The 21,886-nt window shown below is 34.9% G+C and overlaps 1 protein-coding gene across 3 annotated transcripts in view; it reads right to left on the bottom strand.

The window, feature by feature from the left end:
- RBM26 (RNA binding motif protein 26) overlaps positions 1-21,886 on the bottom strand; it is a 57,762-nt gene that overhangs the window by 11,594 nt on the left and 24,282 nt on the right. For 2 of the 3 annotated variants that reach the window (XM_062566851.1, XM_062566852.1), the window contains exons 10-19: positions 21,213-21,324; positions 19,590-19,749; positions 18,013-18,177; positions 14,710-14,841; positions 13,076-13,147; positions 9,843-9,971; positions 7,546-7,620; positions 6,703-6,873; positions 3,281-3,385; positions 1,130-1,339 (exon numbers count right to left, since the gene is read on the bottom strand). In XM_062566851.1, coding sequence (XP_062422835.1) covers positions 1,130-1,339; positions 3,281-3,385; positions 6,703-6,873; positions 7,546-7,620; positions 9,843-9,971; positions 13,076-13,147; positions 14,710-14,841; positions 18,013-18,177; positions 19,590-19,749; positions 21,213-21,324 — 1,331 coding nt within the window. The remainder of the gene's footprint in view (positions 1-1,129; positions 1,340-3,280; positions 3,386-6,702; positions 6,874-7,545; positions 7,621-9,842; positions 9,972-13,075; positions 13,148-14,709; positions 14,842-18,012; positions 18,178-19,589; positions 19,750-21,212; positions 21,325-21,886) is intronic. The other variant, XM_062566853.1, reaches the window with a different exon arrangement.

Raw genomic sequence — 21,886 nt, 5'->3', positions numbered from 1 at the left:
TTTGTTTACTCTTGATCTTTCTGATAAGCTGTTTGCACGGCTGCCAGACTGGAAATACTAAGTACAGTGACTGGAGCAGAATTTACTTTACTTACTGGCTCTTCAACGTCTACCTTCAGAAAGGATCACTGCAATTAAATATTGAGAAAAAAAAAAAAAAAAGGAAGGGAAAAAACCTCACCCATGATTTATGTCAATCAGTGATATTCTCAACATTCATTTAACATAAACAAATTTCCTTTTTATCATAGGCTTTTGAGAGGACAAAGATTTTTTTTCCCCTTCTATTCAATTCTCACTTTATTACATGTGCACATTAAAAAAATTGCTAAAAATTATCTACTTCAAATTTTGAACTTTTTTATAATAAAAAATAGAAAAAGATTGTAGAATGGACTCTGAATTCTCAAGTTTATATAGATGAAGGGACAAAAATTTGTGCCCTTGCTGGAAAGGTCTACCAATTGCACAGTTCTCACCTTTAGTTTTATACTCAAAAGGTTAGGCAAAAACACAGAAGATTTGCAGATCAACTTGATATCATAACAAATGCAAAAGGTATTTAAAGGATTATAGCTATCATTGAAAAAAGTAGCATGAATACACAGAATCATGAATAATTATGTTTGTAAGTACTTGTTAATATATTTCATGAAAGATAAATGGACTACCAGGCAATGAAGGCTGAATCCCAAATCGATCTTTGTTCACACCATCCCCTCAGTTATTTCATCTTTTTATGCCTAAACACTTGCTATTAATTTTTATATATATCTTGTTCTGAATAACTGAATATTAGAAGTCATTATTTATACCCCAAATTTTCCCCACTTTTAAAAAATAATTAGAAAAAAAAATCAAATAAACAAAACCCCCAAAACCCAGGGTTTGTAGATGGTACATGATTGCTACTATAACCAGTTGTACCAATAGTACAACTATTGGTTGTACTTTTTCATTTTTTCTGATGCAGCCTCTTTCATGAACAGAAATATCATGATATAGATTCATTTCTAGATAATATTATCAGATAAACTGAATCAAGAAAAAACAAGTCATTGATTAGAATCATTCATTTAGCACTGAAGAATGTTATCCAAAGAACAGAAAAAGTGAAAATACCACATACCGCAAAATGGGGAAGAAGATCTTCTCTATCACTCTCTGTAAATGCGGAGATTTCTAATGCCCTAGGTCGATGATCCACCACTGCGTGCACAGGAACTCCTCTGCCTCTACCCCGGCCGCGTATTCCTCTGCCTCTGCTACGTGATGCACCCCGACCTCTTGCATGAACCCCTCTACCGCGAACTGAAGAAAGAATCCCTCGTTTGGCAGCCTATGATGTTTATACATAACATATTGATATATTACATTTCATAAGCTAAATATTTAGTCAAAATTAATACAGACATATATTCTCTGTTTCCTTAAAAAAACAAGAAAGCCTCAAAATACCAACTTACATATCTTAAAATGACAAAATATGAACATGTTAATAACAGTAATAGTTTAACAGTCTTTGTTATTTTTTAACGGATCAAAAATAGAATGAGCAAGGAAAGAAGAACAAAGTAGAAAAATCAGACGTCAAAAGAGTCCTTATTCATGAGAACAATTCCTCACAGGGCACTGCAACTGCAGTTCAACATCTAAACTTCATTAACAAATTATTTTTGTTGCAGTAACTACTCAATTTTTCTCCTAATGCTCTACCAGGATTTTTAATCTAACAAGGACAGAAGCAGCATAGTAGCTTTTGACTACAGAACTGAAAGTAGTAAATCTGAGGCTACAAAGGGCACCTATAAGGACAAAGTATTCTCTAAAAATTCTGCCCTATATAGCCACTCCTTTCAATTCCCACAATTGATTCAAATAGGTGTCAAATTAAAAAAAAAAAAAAAAAAAAAAAAAAAAAACATGCTCATATAAATCATAAAAGGAATACATTTCATGTTATTCCTTGAAACATACTGGCATGCTTTATTTATAATTTTAATTTTTCTGCATCTGCTATGATCAATACTAGCTAAAAGGCCTCAGAATATTAATTTTTATTAGCAAAAAATATTTTTATGAAACAGCTAAATTAATTCTTTTCATAAGCAGTACAGACTCAGTAAGAGATGGAATAGGATTAGTATGTCCAACTAACATCTTCTACAACTATGTGATTATAGAAGTACTTCTATAGTCCAGATCAAAGTAGATGTTTTAAAAATGTTTTAGTGCATCTGTGAAATACTTATTCACTACTTAGAATACATATTGTTAATGTACGCTTTTGTGTCATCTCTATTCAACTGCTGTGGCTTATTAACAAAGATATTTTAACAATTACCAATGCTACCTAACAACTGCAGTTTTTAAGCATGATGTAATCTACCATATGTATGTGCACTGTACTCATATGCACTCAAACAAATATCCTTTATATATTTTCTCTATAGTCTCTATTCTACAGAGAATATTTATCTCCCCTATTTCAAGGTAAAAGTTGGCTAAAGACTATCAATTATTACTGTCGATCTGAAAAGCTAGAAGACATGACCAAACTTCCTTAGGACAAGAGGAATTTAAGCAACAAAGCAGTCCGGTTAAGAGCGAAAAAAGACAGAATATCATGTAATTAAGTGGATTTGCACAATCATATAGGCAAAAAAAGTTTAACAAAACATGGAATAACTCCCAATATCATTCAGAATTGATTACAGTAAGACATATTTGAAAAATCTTACACAACCTTCTGATTTTTTCAAACAAATTCTTTACCGGAAAGCATTGGTTCTATACATTGAATACTTCTTAGGACAACATGTTTGCATGTTTTCAGTCTATCTTCTCTTGAAACTAATTCTATAATAATACTACCTTTGAGGACTTTGACTATTTTGGTTATAGTAAGAGGATGTTGACACCTAAAAACGAGAACAATTAGGTAGTGTTTTGTATCAAACACAGCACCATCTATAGGCAAAAATTTAACAATACTCTCAAGAAAGTACTACCACCACAAATCTATAAAATACCATTTCATGTAAACAATTACAGAATTCAAAATGATTAATATTCAAAATTAAGACATTACTATTTCTCTACATAAGAGGAATCCAGAAACTAGTATTGCAAAATATGTTTGCTAAATGCCTCCATCTGTATGCAACTTAACATTGTATTCTGAAAAAAAAAGAAACAGCTCACAATCTATTACACAAGCTAATAAAAATTATGTGAAAATGTGTGATTAAAAGTGTTACAAAATAAGAGACAAACATACTTCCAACTGCAATTCTGTGTATTTTCGTCTTAATTCAGTAACTTCCTCCCCAGCTTGCATCTTCTTGTATAAATCCAGTTCAGTATCTAGTAACTCTTTCTGCATCTAAGAAATTGTTATGATAAATTATTAGTTATACAGTTCACACTCTCTAGTGAGGACATAGTTTTCTGATAAAACCCAATAATCTATTGCTATACTCTTATCAGGAGACTATCACAGAAAAAAATGTAGAGACTTAAGCAATGTCTACTGCTGGTCTCCACATAAGGTAGAAGTGTGTCACAGCACTTCTGCCTGGAAAACAAATTCCTAGAAACACTGAAAGGGTACTTGAAAACTAGAAGATGGACTGAAATTTTAAACTTAGCTAAATTGTACCTTATTAATTCAAATCGCAGTAGTGACTTTGTAGGTGTACTACTTACTATGCTAGGTTTCCACCTTCAAAAACAAATCAAGCACAAGCTTAGAAGCCTTCTTGGCAAGACAAAATCTCTAGGTGTAATAGCATGCTTCTGAGATTGGAGATGTTAAAGCTTTTAGTCTACCACACAAAGCCAAAGCCAAGGAATTTGCTCTGAGCTAGAGATACACAAAATAGAAAATGCAGAATTATATGGTAGCGATGATGAGATAAAAAGGGATTCTACAAAAAGAAAAATGCAGCACAATTATGGATAAATACATAGTCTACACTTAGTAATAGTAAATAACTCCTAAGATTATCATGTGTGCAAAAAGCACAAATGGTAATTCTATCCAGACCACAGTGGAACAAACTGTGTAGTACAGTAACTAGACCTCTGCTAACAAAAGGCTGGTCTCTGATGCACCTAGAATTGCCTTCCAGCACACAATACCCTCAAAAAAAAAGTGCAAAAACATATACAAAACTGAAAATTGTCCCTGAATCTAAATTTAGACATGTTCTTTGTAAAAACTGAGGTGCAGATGCTGGTGCAGGAAAGAGCTTAGCGGGACCATGAAAATTTTACTTGAAACTTTCTTCCAACTTGGAAACTTTTTTTTAAAAAAAATGAAAAGAGCAGCAGCCAAATGTTCAAATGGTATCACAAATGAAGAAGAAAATTATAGATGATTGTGAAACACAGTTTTACATTTACACCCGTTGATTCAAAACCACAGCATGTAATGTATTCAAGGGCTGGTTGTCAAGAGATGAAGGTTTCGCAGTTGTGACAGTTGGAAACCAAGTATCACCAATGAATGATAGAGAAGGGGTTTTTTGTTTCTTTGTTTTTTCCCCTGGAAGCTTTAAAAGAAAAAAAGCTGGATTATTCAACTGGTAACTTCAATTTGAGCCCATTTCAATCCCATTTCTAGTTATCTACAGCAACCACAGAAAACATCATCCTTTCCTGTAATTATTTTCCAAAGTCTTCAAAATTGAGAAACAGTGTTTCTGTCAAATCCCACTGTGCTGCAATGCATCAATGACATGGCAAAACAATCACTTTTGAAATTTAATAATGACCAGTAATCAGAACTCACAAATCAGCCAGGGACTCTGGTGTTATAAAGCATCTAGATTTTGTGAGGTTTATTTCTGGTGCTCTTAGTGAAGACTTTCCTTTTACAGACCTGTGCAAGTCTCAAGAAGAAAATGCCTCCTTCAAGATATACCAGGAGGTAGCAAAGATTTCTATACTCAGAGAGAACAGTATTTTGTAATCTGCATGAACTGCAACAAGACAAAAATAGGTAAAGGCAAAGGCACAGTCACACGGGCCCTACGTAACTAATGCTGTAAGTTTGCAGGGACTTGTGAGCTGCCCAGGATTTTTAAAGCTAGGAAAATGCATGAGCAAAATCTTTCAGAAAGTTGTCAAAGTGGTAAATTTTAATTGAAGGATCTGTAATTCCTCTCTTGCACAAAGGTCAGATGGGACAGATTCTTTTCCCTGTCTCTTTCAAATGTTAACAAACCAGTGCTCATAGATGCACAACTTGCCTGAGAGGAACGCTAACTGACAGACATTTCTAGGCATCTCTGTAAAATCAATTCTTCTATATGGATTTTTTTTTTTTTTTTTTTCCCCATGAAGGGCAGAAAATTAGGAAACGCGTTTCCTTAAAATGTTTCTGCCCTTTCCATATTTCAGGACAAAATGGAAAACCAGTTCAGGAATTGTATCAAAATTGTAATTCAAAGCAAACCATCTTTCTTTATCAAGTATGAACAACTATCAAGCAAGGAAGTGACAAGTAAAGGGTGACAGGAGTCGGAGAGACCCCGTGATCAACAGAAATGGGCCTGAAAAGGGACCACCTCAAGCAAATGCACATCTAGGGTACCAACAGGTGCCCACAGAACAGTATCAAGGGGGAAGCTCTAATACCTTTTCTCAGAAATCAGTGTGAGCAGGTGCCTCTCTGAAAAGCCTGTCTGCTAACACTCACAACTTGAGAAACAAACCATATGAGTTAGAACTCTGTGCACAGTTGCAGGGCTGTGATCTCACTGGGATTTCAGAGACATGGTGGGATAGCTCACATGACTGGAGTGCTGCAGTGGATGGATACAGGGATTTTAAGAAGGACAGGCCAGAATGGTGAGGAGCAGGGGAGTCACGCTTCATGCAAGAAAGCAGCGGGAATGCATGGAGCTCTGCCTAGGGATGGCTAATAAGCCAGCTGAGAGCTTACGAGTCAGAATTAGAGGGAAGACCAAAATCAGCAACATAGCGGTTGGTGTCTGCTACAGATCAGGTAGATAAGGCCTTCTTCAGACAACTGAAAGAAGGCTCAGATTTGAAGACCCTGGTCCTCTTGAGGGACTTCAACCACCCTGATTATCTGCTAGAGAGGCAGCACATAAGCAATCCAGGAAGTTTCTGGAGTGCACTGATGACAACTTTCTGACACAGATGATCAAGGATACAGCTAAATATGGGTAGATAAATCGAAGAAAAACTAACCGGTATGATTGTCAACTTTAAAAGTTTAGATAATTGAAAAATTTTACTGACATAAGAAAAATTCTGTACCACTACAGTAGCCAACTAATATTGTAAAGCAGTAAAGGTTTGTTTCATATACTGAACCTAACCAGCGATATCTGTGCTGAGAAATGCTAATCTTTTTGCATTAGAAATACTGATTTCCTGACTTCTATTAAATATTTAAGTAAGCAACAGACCACGTAAAAAAAAATGGATAAAGAAAAAAAATAGCATCTTCCAGGTATCATAACTCTTATGTAACAGTGCATAACCTTTCAGATGACATCACAGTTATTCAATTAACAACATTCCTTTAAAGGGCCAAGAAAGAAGACTTCAAACTTAAAACAGCATGGTTCTGAAGACTTCTAAAGTGGTTGTATATTTTCATTTTTCATTCAACTGACAGAAGCATATAAATTAATCTTATCAAAAAGCTGACTAAAACTTGAGTACCTGAACCTTGGTTTTCATGCTTTTTAGGGGGGGTGCTCCTCCTGGTGATACGCCTTTTAATTCATCTTTTAACTTGGTAATGCTATTAGTCAAAATTTCCAGTGTTTTCATGATTTCTGCTTTGTCTTCTGACTTCATGGTTTTATTCTTCTCCAGCTTTGAAATGAGCATCTGTCCAATTTAAAACAGTTTCTTTTTAATTTACAACTACAACAATACATGTTTTTGGATCTGTTATCCAGTACTCATTACAACTAATGGAAAAACAGAATACTGCATTTCTTTTAACCCAGATTTTCAAATTCAATACAGAGGGCTTTTAATAGTGTGTAGTCAAATAAAGATTTTTATTTATTCTCCGATTAAATTGCTAATAAATATCTGATATTTCAATTTTAATTGACCAGTGGTTGCTCAGCATACCTGAAGTATTTCAAAATTTGTATTCAAATCTTAATCACATTTTGGCCTTTTTCCCCTCCTAAGTCTGAGCACACTCATGCATACTTTTTCTACAACAATCTCACTTTCTGCTGTGAAGTAGGACAGTCTGGATTTCACTCCTCCCCCCAAAAAAATACACATTTTGCACTCAAATTAGGCAATCTCATCTAAAATTGTATCTAAATTGCAGAAGTCTGTAGTTTTGAAGTGAACTAGCAAGATAAGTTAGATTAGAACTCTAATTTGAAAACAGTATGATAATACCATTTCAAAAGAAAACAGGATTATTTTATAGGTCAGATTATAATAACTCATGCTTACAAGTTCTGAAAGATGTTAATAATGTGAATGGAGATTTTACAACTAAATTGCCCATTTTCTTTAATGTTAACATTTTACCTTTTGTGTTTCAATGTGCTTCTCTAAGATTTCTTGTTTCTTTTTTCTCACATCTTGTTGTAGTCGTAATGCTTCCTAGAAGTACAAAAACATTAGAGAAAGCTTCTGGATTTTGAAAATAATGTCTGAAGAATAATATACTATACCTCAGAACTACACAGCAGTCACTATGATTTTTCTGGCAACAGTAAAAAACCGCTCAGTATCAGAAACTCAAAGTACAAATAGGGAATATTTAAAATTACACTTAGGAAAACAAAGCAACACCAAATTAATGACAAATGTAATGATCGGTCTTAGCTGCATCTGTGCTCGGAAATGCTAAACCTCAATATTACTTATGTACACAGTAATCCCTTATACAATCCAGTAAACTTGAAAGGCAAAATATACTATCATAAGAGCTACAAGCAGGCTAATCACGTAAGAGTTCAAACATGCAAGGATACTATCTTGAAAGCAACTGTACATCAAGCCCATTAATTAAACACAATCAACAGTAAAATCCTAGCCCCCCCCCAAAAAAAAGTTACTAACAGAAAATAATCTCTTTTGCATCTGACTAGTTTAACTTGGAACTGACAAGTACTATCCCTCCAACCTCCAACTGCTAAAAACAGAAATATGACGTTGTAACTGGTAAACAGAAATAAATCAAAACTGACAAATTATGCACTCAAAAGGGGAAGCAGATGACAGCTGCTGTGCTCAGCTCCTACTAATGCTGCTTGGGAGAAAGCAATTGCTTCTTGCTCTTGGATACAGAATGAAAAAGATCTTAGATACCAAGATACTTGCAGAAAACAACAGTTTTGATATCAACAAATTTGATAGGATAAAACAGGAAAGACAGAAGACGATTTTGCACTTCTAGATCACTGTTCACCTGGGATCAGTGTAAATGCTTTACATAAGGAATGTAAATACCCGATAGCCATAAAAAGAAATAGCAATAATGCTTGTGCATGTGTCCTCCCAAATACCGAAAAATTCTGCTGCATGGAATGTTAGTTTTGCAATATAGTGTGCAATCATTTTTTTCTGAAGGGAAAGGGAAGATAAAACAATGGGATGAATGCTAAGAAAAACTAGAGAGAACAGCAAAGAAGAGAATGAGTCCCACAAAACCAAGATTTTCCACAAGTACTAGTATATTATAATGGAAATCTTTAAAGACTGTAAAAGCCGCAAGACAAAAAACAACCAGTGACATAGTAAGCCTTCAGCATGTCCTCTCCAAAAAAAAACCTCCATAGCTGTACTGATGAGTCAATAACTTTACTTCAAGCTTTTTTACCATCTTAAAAGCTTTTAGTTTCTTAACTTGAAAGGCTCTATTTCTGAAAAACATGTTTTAGGGAATAAACGTGAAATTAAATTTCAAATTTAGAAATGGTTTCTTGAAAGTCTCACCCAATGCCACAACTGACATGAAGCTACAAACTGCTATTTCAAATTAAATTAGATATTAGCTACAGAAGTTTACTAATGAGTTAATTTTTTTGTTTAATCGTTATATTGCTCTCAATGCTTCTGTGTGAGGCACAGCTGATGTATTCAACTCTTGTTTGGTAACTTGAAACCAGTAAGATAAACATTGTCCTATATTTAATTTTTCTACATTGTAAGAAACCAAAGAAATTTCCCAAGAAATCTTAAAAAGAAGCTTAACTGGGCTCTTCTGAAAAAATCTAGTTAAGCTAAACTACAACTAAATGACCTATTCAAAGAAAATCAAATACATATTTTGTTTTATTTCCTCTCTAATATAAAAATTAAGGAGAAAATCTAGTCCTATGCAGTAATAAAAATGCAAGGCAAAGAAATGCAGTTTGGAAATGATAAACCGGAGAGCTATACAGTTTTCTAAAGCAAAGAAAGAATTTTGGTCACTACAAATTCAAAATATAATGAGAATAAAGGCCAGTTTCAGAAGGGCTTAAGAGAGAAGGACAGTAATTACACTATACTTCCTTCTTACTCATAACAGACAATTCATGCCTCAACATGGAGATTCTGTTTCCAGGAAAAACTGTTTCATACTCTGCATTCTAAGATAACTGTAAACATGCTTATACCATCATCAAAAAAAAAAAAAAAAAAAAAAACTTAAAAAAACCCCAACATAACCAATGGTGAATTTTCTTGTACTTTGGAAAAAAAAACATAATAGCAAAATTTAGTCTTATTAACTAGTTCCATCTATGCTCTTAAGATGAATATACACAGTGCACTATCTCTAGTGGTCACAAATTCGCAATCTAGGTCCATTTTGTAAAGAAGTGTATTTAATTTACCTGTTTTTTCTTCTGTGCTTCATTAGAGTCTAGCACGGAAGTGGAAACAACAGGCAAAGATTTCTGTGCTGCCTTCAAAGCAGCAGGGTTGTACACAGTTTTTGTCAAGCCAGTAGAAGTGGATAAAACCTATAGAAGGAAATCATTTTATTTTTTGCCAGTGAATTTCAATTTTTTTTTAAAAAAACATGAGTGCTTAAAAATATATAAATGTCTTTTCTTTTGGCTGTTTTGATAATACAGAATATTTAAAATGTGGTGCAACAAATGTTTGGAGTAGTTGAAGTTAATTTTTTTTAAAAGGTAAGACATCAAATATATAAGAATTATGATCAGATTATGAATCCTTTATATTGAGGTTTCATATGTCCTTCAAAGTTTAAAATAAGTAAAAACTTAAGTAATTGAGTAAAATTAAGGAAACAGGAAACAGATTTGCCCAAGCATAGTTGATTTTACTATATTAAGTTTAAAATGCCATTTTCATGGCTGTGTGAATTTTCTAAGCAAAATTTCAACATAATTTTAGAGACCACGGCCCAAAGAAGATACAAAAGTTCCTTTTCATATGCAAGTTTGTGCAAGTAGATCTTGCACAGCCAAGAAGAATTACTTCAATACAGAGAAGTCTTTAACACCATACAGCAAAGGAAGAGACTCTTATGTCTCTCTGTTCTCTTTCCTACACTTATGGAAAATTTATCTCTAGCTTATGGACAGCACAGTTGTTTCTGCTTTACAGTCTCTTTAAATATGCTTTGTATATCTCTACAATACTTGAGGATCTGGCATTCTCTGTTTCTTATCAATTTCCTTAAAGGCCATTTTGGCTATATCAGCATTGAAAAAATCCACGGTTGACTGCTGCAGATGGTACTGGCTCAATCTTGTCTGCCATCTAAGCATATCACAGTAATTATCCAATTGATACCAAATTTTAGGAGTTTAAAAACTTCATGCATAAACTGAAAAGCTGCAGAGTGTTGGTCACTATGAACTCCATAAAAACGTTAACAATGTCCAATAACAGGAGAAAAAAGGGACAGCCAAGAAACATTAGAAAGATGGAAAAGATTTAGAGATCAGAGGAATTTACAACAGGAATACTTCATACAAAACCTTTGCACTTCATTGTGCTTTTGATACTAATTTGTCCAACAGTATTTTCTAGAGTAGACAGTGCAGACAGGCAAAGCATGTTACGGGGTATTAGAAAAGGTAATATAAAGTCCTTTAAGCAGGTCATTGGACCTGCTTAAGGGCCAATGACCTTAAGCTTAAGGCAAAAAGAGATAAAGTAATTTTTTAAAATCTTTTAAAATCTTTTTTAAAACACATCCTAACCATCAAGCTGCTTTACAAAGTAGCTTTAGGACAGGCCACATCACAAACAAGCAGAGGACCAAGTAAAAAACAAAAATATTGACACACTCCTTTATGCACTTTCTGCACAGCACAGTGAACCAATCTTACTCATTATCCCTTCCATTTTAAGAAAGGGGGATGCCACAGCAGATGTACCTCCTTTCAGTAATACAGTAGAGCAAGAAGCAAAGTATCAACATCTTGCAAATGTCTTAATAGTATTCATTACAAAGAATACTGTGAATCACTTCATGAGTTCATGAATTGGAAGAACAGTTTCTATACAGATCTTAAAAGGCCTCATCATGACTGTTTCATCTTCCTTTCTTTCTGCTCCATGAGAGGCAGAGTCAGCTAAAGCTAGCTACCTTCTCACTAGAAAGTTGCTGCAATTCTCTGCACTTAGAAGCAGAGAAACATCTATAACTTGAGCTCTGTAATTTCTGACAGCTGTCAATATGCTCATTTCTAATCATCACAGACCAGAGTCACTGCAAAATAAGCAGGGCATTTCCTTGTGAAAGGAAAATATAGACAAAAACAGGTCAAAGTAAGTTTTAGAATCCTACTAAACATGCCAAGGCAAATGCTACTTCATAATCAATCCATTAAAGAGCCCAGCAGCTCTTTATCCCAGTCAGTCTCCCCTATAAGGCAACACAGCAGAGGATCATTTTAGCGTGATTTTGCTCTGGTGTTTCAGGATAATTCAGCTCTTACAGAAAGAGAAGAAACTATTCCTACTTAAACAGACATTATTATTAAAGTAAGTATACGGTATAAATGTAGACCGTAGTTCAGGAATATACTTAAGACACGTATCTGCAACTGATTTTTGGCCACAAGAATGCAACTAATTAACTCAAAACTGAACACAGGCAAGAAACCAAAATCAGCGTATGCAAGTGTACTGCTTGGCTTGACTTGAAACGAGTCAAAGAGACATCCTTCACATTTATAACTCAACACTAAAGACTGCTATCTTTGTGTGCAAAGTAAGTACAGCATTGTATTTACAGAGTGAATTGTACTTATTACATTCCACTAAATGCATTAACTGATACATTACCAGGGAAAAAAAAAAAGAGTAATAATAATGAAATGCAGAGGATAATTGACTCACGTCAGGTCAAGCCAATTCAGAACAGAAAAGATACATACCCAGGCAGAGAAATCTTGTTACTGGAAAAAACTTGCTGCCTTTCTACCAAAAATCTTCTTAAATTGATGCTATAAATACGGATTTTTTTAAAAAAATACGGATTTTAAATACGGATTTTAAAAATTCCTTACTACTAAAGGTAAACTCATCATCAAGTCCATGTTCTGAAAATTGCAACCATTGGGCAAAATATATAACTCATAATCACCATTCAGATGCCTTTCCCACCTACCTCTCTCTTTTGTGTATTAACTTTTACCATCTTATTTTAAGACCAACCAAGTAAGCCAGTAAACGTTCACAGCATCCCCTTTCAAGGGACATAAAACCCCAAAAATGTTTCTATAGAAAAGCTTTCTATAAATTCATACGTAGTATCAAAATCAATTTTTATTTAAAATTTACTTCTACTTTCTGCCAACAACTCAAGATCCTGGTCATTCCTAGCCATTTTCATGATTGAACATGAGCTCTATTGCATTAAAGCAAAAAAACATAGAACAGCAGCTTCCATCCTATCATGCTTTAGTCTTATTGTTATCATTTAGACATTCACTAAACTGAGTTTCTATATATCATAGTATTAGCAAGTAATTTTACTCATTCTTATGAAACAAACTGAATATTGATACAAATAATTTTGCAACAAAATATATTCTGCCTAAAATTAAATGTGAGAGGAGGAGAATATGACACAATCACTTACCTTTTCAGTTGTTGGAGTAACAGGTTTTGACACAAAACCCAGTCTATCCTTCACAGACAATTTAGTCACATTCTAAAAAAACAAAGCAAAATTATCCTCCAAGTAAGTTTAACTTTACAAATATAATAATTTGCTGTTTCCTGTATAGTTCTAAATGTTAATAATTTAGCAAAAGCAGAATTTTAAAAAATTAGTAAGATAACAGACATTTGGGAAACAATACAAGAAAAATACTATTATAGCATCTTAGAGAATATATTTTAGATATCTAATTTTACTGATAGTATGCACCTGTGTCTTGTAAATCTTGGCACAAACAAGGATAAAGCCAAATGTGTAATTACAGACCAGACTAGATATTTTTCTGGAAGAAGCCTATGACATGTTAAAAGGCAGAGGATTATCAGTATAGGCTCTTTTAAACACATCTTTAAACTCCAGTTACTGCATTTTATAAACTGTAATTTGCAGGCATCAATGGCAGGATGTTGCAGTTTGAATTTATGAAACAATTATGTCATAAAATGTGGCTTTCCTCCTTTTCAGAAGAAAAATGCGAGTAGTGGTACAGTGCTAATAATCAGGTACTTCTAATATAATCAAAATTTAACATCTGTATCAAATTGAGAGTAACATGCCAGATTATGTCGTGATACTATAGTCACGTTTTTCCTTGTTTTAAGAGTGATGTACAAATACCGAAAACACCTCTAGATGCTGACCATTAGTCTCCAATGGTTTTAGTTGCTTAACAGATGCTAACTAATGGAACTGTTGACTTCTGAGGAGTTTAGTTATTGCAGCTTTTTTGGTAATTAGTTGATTTAATAAACAATTATTGGAGTCATTTTAGTTGCCAGCAATAGCATATACTGATATAATGTTTCCATAAGCAGGCACATTCATTAACTTGTGATGCATTAGACAGTTCAGAAGTTTGAATACAACATTTCTTATAAAAAAATCACTAATGGTTTGGGTATAATGTGGGAATTAGAAAGATAAAGTCTTTATAGTATAAAGAGAACTGTTTTTTTCTTTAGTTTTGATTAAAAAAATCTCCTATAAAATGCAGAAGGGAGCAAGCTTGTCAAGTACTGTTTTTAATTATGTGGTTAGAGATTAGCAAAAGGTTAGAAAAACCGGTGATTCATGCTCATACGACTTAACACTTACCAGCAAGGCAACACAGAGAGAGGAAAAAAACCCCTAGGTATTTTAGTATCTAAATTGGCCTTTAAAATCAGCTATGCTGGAATCTTGTAAATCAATATGTGGCAATATATCTTTTAGATAACACAAAGGATAATTTTCACTTTATTTCAAAATCTGAGAAATGCAACTTAAAAAAAGTCATGAAATATTTCAAGTTTTTTGTTTTTTAAGCAAAATAAAAGCTAGGACACTAAAAACAATATTGCTCTTGGATGCAAAAGCCAAATTTCATGGCATTTAGAGAAAACATTTTTTATATAAAAAACATTCACAACCAAACTAGATGCACTTTAGTATGGTAAATGCCTATTTATAACATATGAGTAACTGTGAAGAACATATTTCTTGGCATACATTTATACACTATAGAACCCCATTATAGAAAAAAAGTTTTCATTTCTTTGACTGAATGTACATACCTGAGCGACTTCCGTATTGGCACTCTGTGCTTCTGCAGGTTCAATATTACTTGCAGGTACTGGACCTAATCGCTCCTTGACTGATTGCTTCACTACTGGTAAAGCAGGTTGCTGAACTAAGGGTTGTATTACCTATAACAGCCCCATCCCCCCAAAAAACAGATCATAACATTAACAACAGAAGGTTGCTACATATACAGTTCAATAAATACCCAGTAAGACTGCTATCATGACATTCAGATTTACAGTTCTTCTTTTCTACCACTCAAAAGCTTTTTTGCCTGACAGCAAAAATAAACAGTTTATGAGATTTAGGATGTTGCGCTGTGTAGTGCACACAGCAATAACATTTATTGTTGCATACACAGCTCAGAGTAGTGATCAAAACTCTGGTCTATATCCATTCATCACGTCTACTTAGCCTGCCTTACTTTCCATCTGTTTAGAACCGAACAAAAAGTAACCAGCAATCTTCTGATTCCTTTCACAAATCTTTCTTCATCAACTGCTCAGTTCCAGAAAAGCAGAGCTTACACCCCAAGCGCCTCACTTTCTATGCTGATGTGTTACCTTTCATCCGCTGTGTTTCAGCTGCACAAGCCAGAAAGAGGGGCACAGACATGCACACGTGGCACTGAAGAGCTTCTGAATACAGAGCAGCTCACCTTCATAACCTGCAGCCTGCTATAGCTATGACCTGGAGCTAACGCCTTCGCTTTTTTCTTTGCCAAAACATTACAATTAAATATTAAGACCCCCCCCCCCAAAAAAATGCTTCTGAACACACTTCCTGTCATTTTAATTAAAAAAAAAAAATGAAGAGACCCTCAGAGGACCTAATTCATCCTTCCACTCCAGGGCAGCTATCTATATCTAAGCCATTACTGACAGATATCTAGCTCCTGAAAGATTTCCAGTGAAAAAGACTCTATTACCTTTAGGCAAAATTCTTTCACTATCTTTCAGCACTAGAAAATGTTTTTTCACATCTAATCTAAATCTTCTGTGCTACCCTTCAAGATAAATACTTCTTGTCTTATCTACCAGAGACATACAGAACAATTATTTTCACTTCTTGGCAGAAGCCTTTTATTTATTTGATGTTTTATTATCGGGGACTCTCACCGTCTGTACTATGTAATCTGCTCCTTTAAGGATTTCAGACTCTTTCTAAACTGTGGTGCCCAACACTAACCAAAGCAATCCTGCTGAGGCAGCAACAATGGTCAAGAAATTGTGTGGGACAAAATATTACTGAACAGACAATTGGTCTTGAAAAAAAATTCAAAAGTCTGTCTTCAATGCTAGATAAAAAAAAAAAAGAAGAAAAAAAAAAGAAAAGAAAAGAAAAGAAAAAAATCTGGCCAGAAACCACTATACACACAGGTGAACAAACAGCAGAAATCCTGACAAAAATGGAAGAGTTATAAGAGAATAATTCCATAGAAATTATGGATATAATATCAAATACTAATTTCTGTTAAAAGGGAGATAATTGTTCATGGTTATGAAAGGATTATGAATTAGAAACACCTGTTTACTCATCCAGCAATTTGATAATTCTTACATTTTGGAGTAGGTGGAAGACAAAGGTATTGTACTTCATAATTTCTAATTTTGAGTTCTAATTTTTGTGCCTCCTCCACCCCAACAGATTTCAAACTTTTGTCTCCTGATACATGACGAAAGGTTGTTCTCTGTGACGTAGGAACCCTTAATACTGTTACTTGGTACCAGCGGAAATTCAGTCTCAAACCATCGAGGTTAATGTGTCAAATGTGTTGAGATAACATGACTAAAAACCGTAAGAGTATTTAAAACTGATGTTTAGTAAAATAACAAATACCTAACACAGGTATCTGTTTGGAAATATACAGTTAATAGTCCAAGTTGGATGGCGTAATCAGCAAATAAGACAATGGCAACAACGCCTAACTACTCAAGCTATCCTATTCAAGAGGAGTAATGTATATATTAATGTATTCTACATTCTTCACCACCCTCTTCTGGCTGATCAGATGCAAGTCAAGCTTAGCAAAATCACTCTTGTATTTTGAGACCAACCATCAAGGATATTTATAAATTTGGATCCAAAATCAAATCCAAAGGATGATAACTAGGGAAAGTTTGAATTGGAGTCACTAAAACTGCATTTTTGTAGATAAAAGGCAGGATATTTGGCACAAAAAAGGGAGACACAGGAAATGCCTACAGCAGGATTGCTCTTAGAAAACTAAGTCATTGATTCTGAAAGATGACATACACCATCAAGAGAAAGAAGGCATTCAAAGTTAGAGTAGCACTGAAACAATCCTCTAATAAAAAACTTGTTCATCATAGTAGAGTATACAAACATGTGAATGTTTCTGCTACAAAGCCCATCTCATGTTTTAAGTATAGAACGTGTTTCACATTGACAGCAAATTCAGTAAAGCAGGATACCCAAGTTTTTAAAGGGACTTGCAATGCCAGGAGGTAACTGACAGACTTCCATCCAACAACTTGGATGCAAGCTACACAAGCTTGGATTTTTCTGAGGTCTCTTTAGGTTTCAGTAGAACCACAAGGCCTGCTAATAAAGCAGATTTGGTTTGTCCATAGCTCACCAGTAAGCTCCACTACAGTAATTACTCTTTCATATGCTTAAAAACTTGTCAATGCTACTATGCAACTGAAAATTACAAGCAGATGCGCCACTGTGCAACTCAGACAGCTCAAAAATGGAAAATGTCCCTAATCTGTTCCCATGAAATTAGGCTAATGTAGCTCTCCTCTCCTACAGTGGAGATTACAGTGCAGAGTACTTCTGTATAAAACAGACTATACTGCCCCTTTCTACTGCAATGTGTGTGCTCAATAAGAAAGGAAAAAGGAAGAAATTGAAAAAAACTGCAACTTTTGGAAGAAAAGAGAGATTATCTTTGCAGAAAAGATATAAATCTGCTGTCTTTCTCATGCTTACGAGAAGAAAAATAAATCTATGCCAAATAAAAATAAAATAGCAGTTATTTGGTACACAGCAGCATCAAATTTTACTTCACATAACATGACAAGTAACACCCTAATTCTTCATAAGTCACAGAACGGCTTTAAGTACCTTCAGTCATATCTTGCTAGTCAAATCCTGTACCCTGTATCTGAGGTCCAAGTATCTACAATTAAAGTGTAACTTAAAAAATGTCTTTAATTATTCATTAGTTCAAGAGTACTTGGTTTACTTTCTAAAACATTTTAAAAGCCTAATAGTTTAAAAAGAATGTATTTTACATAAAATTCTAGATAGAACAGACTTAGGCCCTCTACCTTCTGTGTAGTAGCTTGCATTTGTGGTGTACTGCCTTCTCGATGCCAATAAACTTTAATAAAACGATTATTTAATACTGCTTCTGTACTTGATATAGCTTTTTTTGCTTCCTCGTGTGTGGCAAACTGAATAAGGGCACCTTCTGGATCACCTTGATATGCAACCTAAGATTTAAAACAGAAGAATGAAACTTACTGCATGTAGGATTTTTATCTGTGTCAACATTATCAAAAAATCAATAGTTTCAGAGGTTCAGAAACTTACTATTTAAACCCAGCATGGGTCAGTAGATGAATATTTCCTACTCATGATTGAGTTTGAAAAGTTTGATGTCAAAGAAGAAACTCTGAGATTAAGCTAATAAACTTTAAGAATGCTTAAAAAAAGGAAAAAGAAGAAAAAGGGAAAAAAAAAGGCAAAATACCTAAAATCAAACAGAATGTCGTAATCATGAACATAAGTATCTGTCTGAAAGACAGATGGTGAAGCAATGCTCAAGTAAAGATAATTATTATAATGAACTGAGGAGTCAGTTAATAAATGTCCTTTTCTAGCATCACAGCTATATAACAAAGTATTTTCACTTTCCTCCTTTTGATGTTGATATATATCATTTTAGATATATCATTTTAGATGATTTCCAAGAACAAAAACTATACCTTCGGGAAGAGGAGCAGAGCTTGTTCTCTCTGTATATATGTATGTTTACCTGCCTTACTGATTCATACTGCTTGCTAATACTCCCATACTCTTAGGTACACTAATGAATGGCTAAAGAAATATTTAGGAGCCATTAAGAGAGATTTCAATTCTCTCAGTGTTAAGATGGGTGCAGGAGGTTCATTCTATACTGTATCAGTTCACACAATAAATATTCTATTACCACCTCTCCATCCAACTTCTCAGAAAGCGCAAGCAAGTGTACGCGAAAACATCATGTACACAGCATCTGAAGCTTATCATTGCTGATAAAGAAACATGATGAAAGATCACAGTGAGCAGCACAGACGCTGGGTACAAAATGCTGACATTATATATACAGCCTGCCATATGTAACATTAACATAAACTAAGCTTCAGCTCTTTTCATCTCTTTTTTATCTTTCCCTAATTGTCTCCTTATTTCTGTTTATAAACACTTATTTAAAAAAAAATAAAATAAAGTGGATCATTCGGATATACCAAGAAGCAACTATAATGGATAATACCACAAGTATGGGACTGTTCTCTGGATGAAAAATTCAAGTCTTCTCTAATTATGATTTACCTCAAAAAATACTGGAGGTTTAAGACATCAGATAAATGACTGGGGAAAGGGAAGATGGAAAAACACTTAATCTTGAAAGTCTGATCTGTGAGGAAAATCTTTGTTCAAAATTCAAAGACTGAACATTTCACTTCTGGTTCCTCAATGATAATTTTATTAAAAACAAGAAAATTATGTCTAAAAAAACACATTAGGAAAATAATGAAACTACTTTCAAGGAAGTAGTTACAAAGCACTTCACATTTGCCTTTTAGCAGATTACCTTTAGCATGAACTCAAAGTACACTGCCATTTTTCTGTTGGCTCTTACCTGTAAGTTGACTAAGTTTCCAAATTTACTGAAGTGCTCATTAAGTTTGCTGATATTGTTAAGTTCTGGGGGAACTTTCCTCAATTCAAGTTTTGTATTTTCATTGCCAAACTGTACCTTCTTCTGGAAACCTGGACTATTTGTTCTGTTAAAATTTTGCCTGTGATTAAAAAAAAAAAAAAAAAAATCAAGCCAGAAACCCATAGACAGCTAACAAGTACAATGTTAAGTTTTATATACCTACACAGGAGCATGGGGTAGGTGAGGTATCTGCACCACGATTTTATTTACAAGAGTAAAGTGCACAGGCCCATAAACCAGCAGTTTCCCCTACTCATACTCACAGCATACTCTAGTGCATAAATCTGCAAGATAATTCCCAATAATATTCCCATGTCAGTAAATTTCTAACTCCTTCACAGTATCTCTCTCCAGAAACTATTTTCCAAAATCCCCTGAATCCCCCCACCAGTATCTCCTATTACTCAAAGGCTCTCCTCAGTCCCAGTTGTCTTTTGTCACCTTCCATCTTTTTGTCACCTCAGGTAAATCTGCATTCCACATTTTATAGTAGTAACATATTCCAAAACTCAATCCAAACTGGCAGTGATCCAGTTCACATTTCAAAACTAAACCAGTCACTGCTAATGCCTGACTATCACAGAATCATAAAATCAGTAAGGTTGGAAGGGACCTCTGGAGATCATCTAGCCCAACCTCCCTCCTCAAGCAGGGTCACCTAGAGCATGGTAGACAGGGTTGCAGCCAGGTGGGCCTTGATGATCTCCAGAGAAGGAGACTCCACAACCTCTCTGGGCAACCTGGGCCAGTGCCCCATCACTCTCACAGGGAAGAAATTCCCCCTTACGCCCAGGCGGAACTTCCTGTGCTTCAATTTCTGCCCTTTGCCTCTTGTCCTGTCACATGGGACAACTGAAAAGAGTTTGTCCCCATCCCCTTGACACCCTCCCTTCAGGTACTTATACACATTGATCAGATCCCCCCTTAGTCTTCTCTTCCCCAGGCTGAAGAGGCCCAGCTCTCGCAGCCGTTCCTCACAGGGCAGGTGCTCCAGCCCTCTGATCATCTTTGTAGCCCCATGCTGCACTCTCTCCAGTAGCTCTATGTCTCTCTTGTACTGGGGAGCCCAGTACAGAACAGGACACAGTACACGAGATGTGGCCTCCCCAGGGCTGAGGAGAGAGGCAGGATCACCACCCTCCACCTGCTGGCAACAGTCTTCCTGATGCACCCCAGGAGAGACCATTGGCCTTCTTGGCCACAAGGGCACACTGCTGGCTCATGGTCAATCTGTCATCCACCAGCACTCCCAGGTCTTTCTCTGCAGAAATGACACTGCAGCTTCTCTATTTCTTAGATCATTCCAGCTTTCAGGGAGTAGATCTCATTACCATCCAAAGCAACTTCAGTTATCTCTATACTGTCTTTGAGAGAAGATTGTCAAACATAGATCCCTCTATAGTATGATTTATTTTAATACAGTCAGCTCATTCAGAGTTAATATCATTGCAAATTGTACTGGTTTATATTTGTTTCAGACTACAGAAAAGAGCTCCAATGAATATCAACTATTAAGGTAACTTTGTGTTAATGATTACTCACTTGTCAAACCAAGTCTTCTTTGTAGGAACTCCACCATCCCCTGCACCAATTGTTCTTTTCCTGGACTCAGCATCTACTACTATTCTCATACTACTTTTATTAGAAGGTTTTTCTGTAAATAGATGAGAGATTTTACATTATTTTTTTATTTTCTGGGTATTTGATTGCAAAAAGTATTTCTTCTTTCACACTGACTCTGCATTGAAAAACAAACTGTTTATTCTGAAATGACTCTTATCCTTGTTCAAACTGGATTAAATTTTGGTCACAGACTTTTCCTCTTAATCTTAACCATTAACAGATACTGTGACAGATCAAAACAGCTAAGAGCTTTAATTTTGTCTCAGTAATACATAAGGAAAAAAAAAAAAAGAAATGTGACAGAAGACATCTGCCACAAAATGATTTCACTCACTCCTAATGTCCCACAAAATACTCTGCCATTACTTCTAACATTCCATTCTACGATTATATGACATATTAGAAAAATGCTAATGCCAGGTATGGTGCTCCAAGCATCAACATCTAGGACCAAGCTCTGGAGTAAGGTAGGGCAGGGCAGGCAGTGGCTCTTGCTGAAGAACATGAACCAAATTTAGAAATTCCTCTCTAAAAATACATTAATGAAAACTTAACAATAAATACCAAAAAAAAAGATATAAATAAAACCACAT

Source organism: Rhea pennata, chromosome 1 (assembly GCF_028389875.1).
Source record: "Rhea pennata isolate bPtePen1 chromosome 1, bPtePen1.pri, whole genome shotgun sequence".
NCBI classification, from domain to species: Eukaryota; Metazoa; Chordata; class Aves; order Rheiformes; family Rheidae; genus Rhea; species Rhea pennata.
Note: the sequence above shows the minus strand (reverse complement) of the source record. Positions and strands in the feature narration are given on the sequence as shown.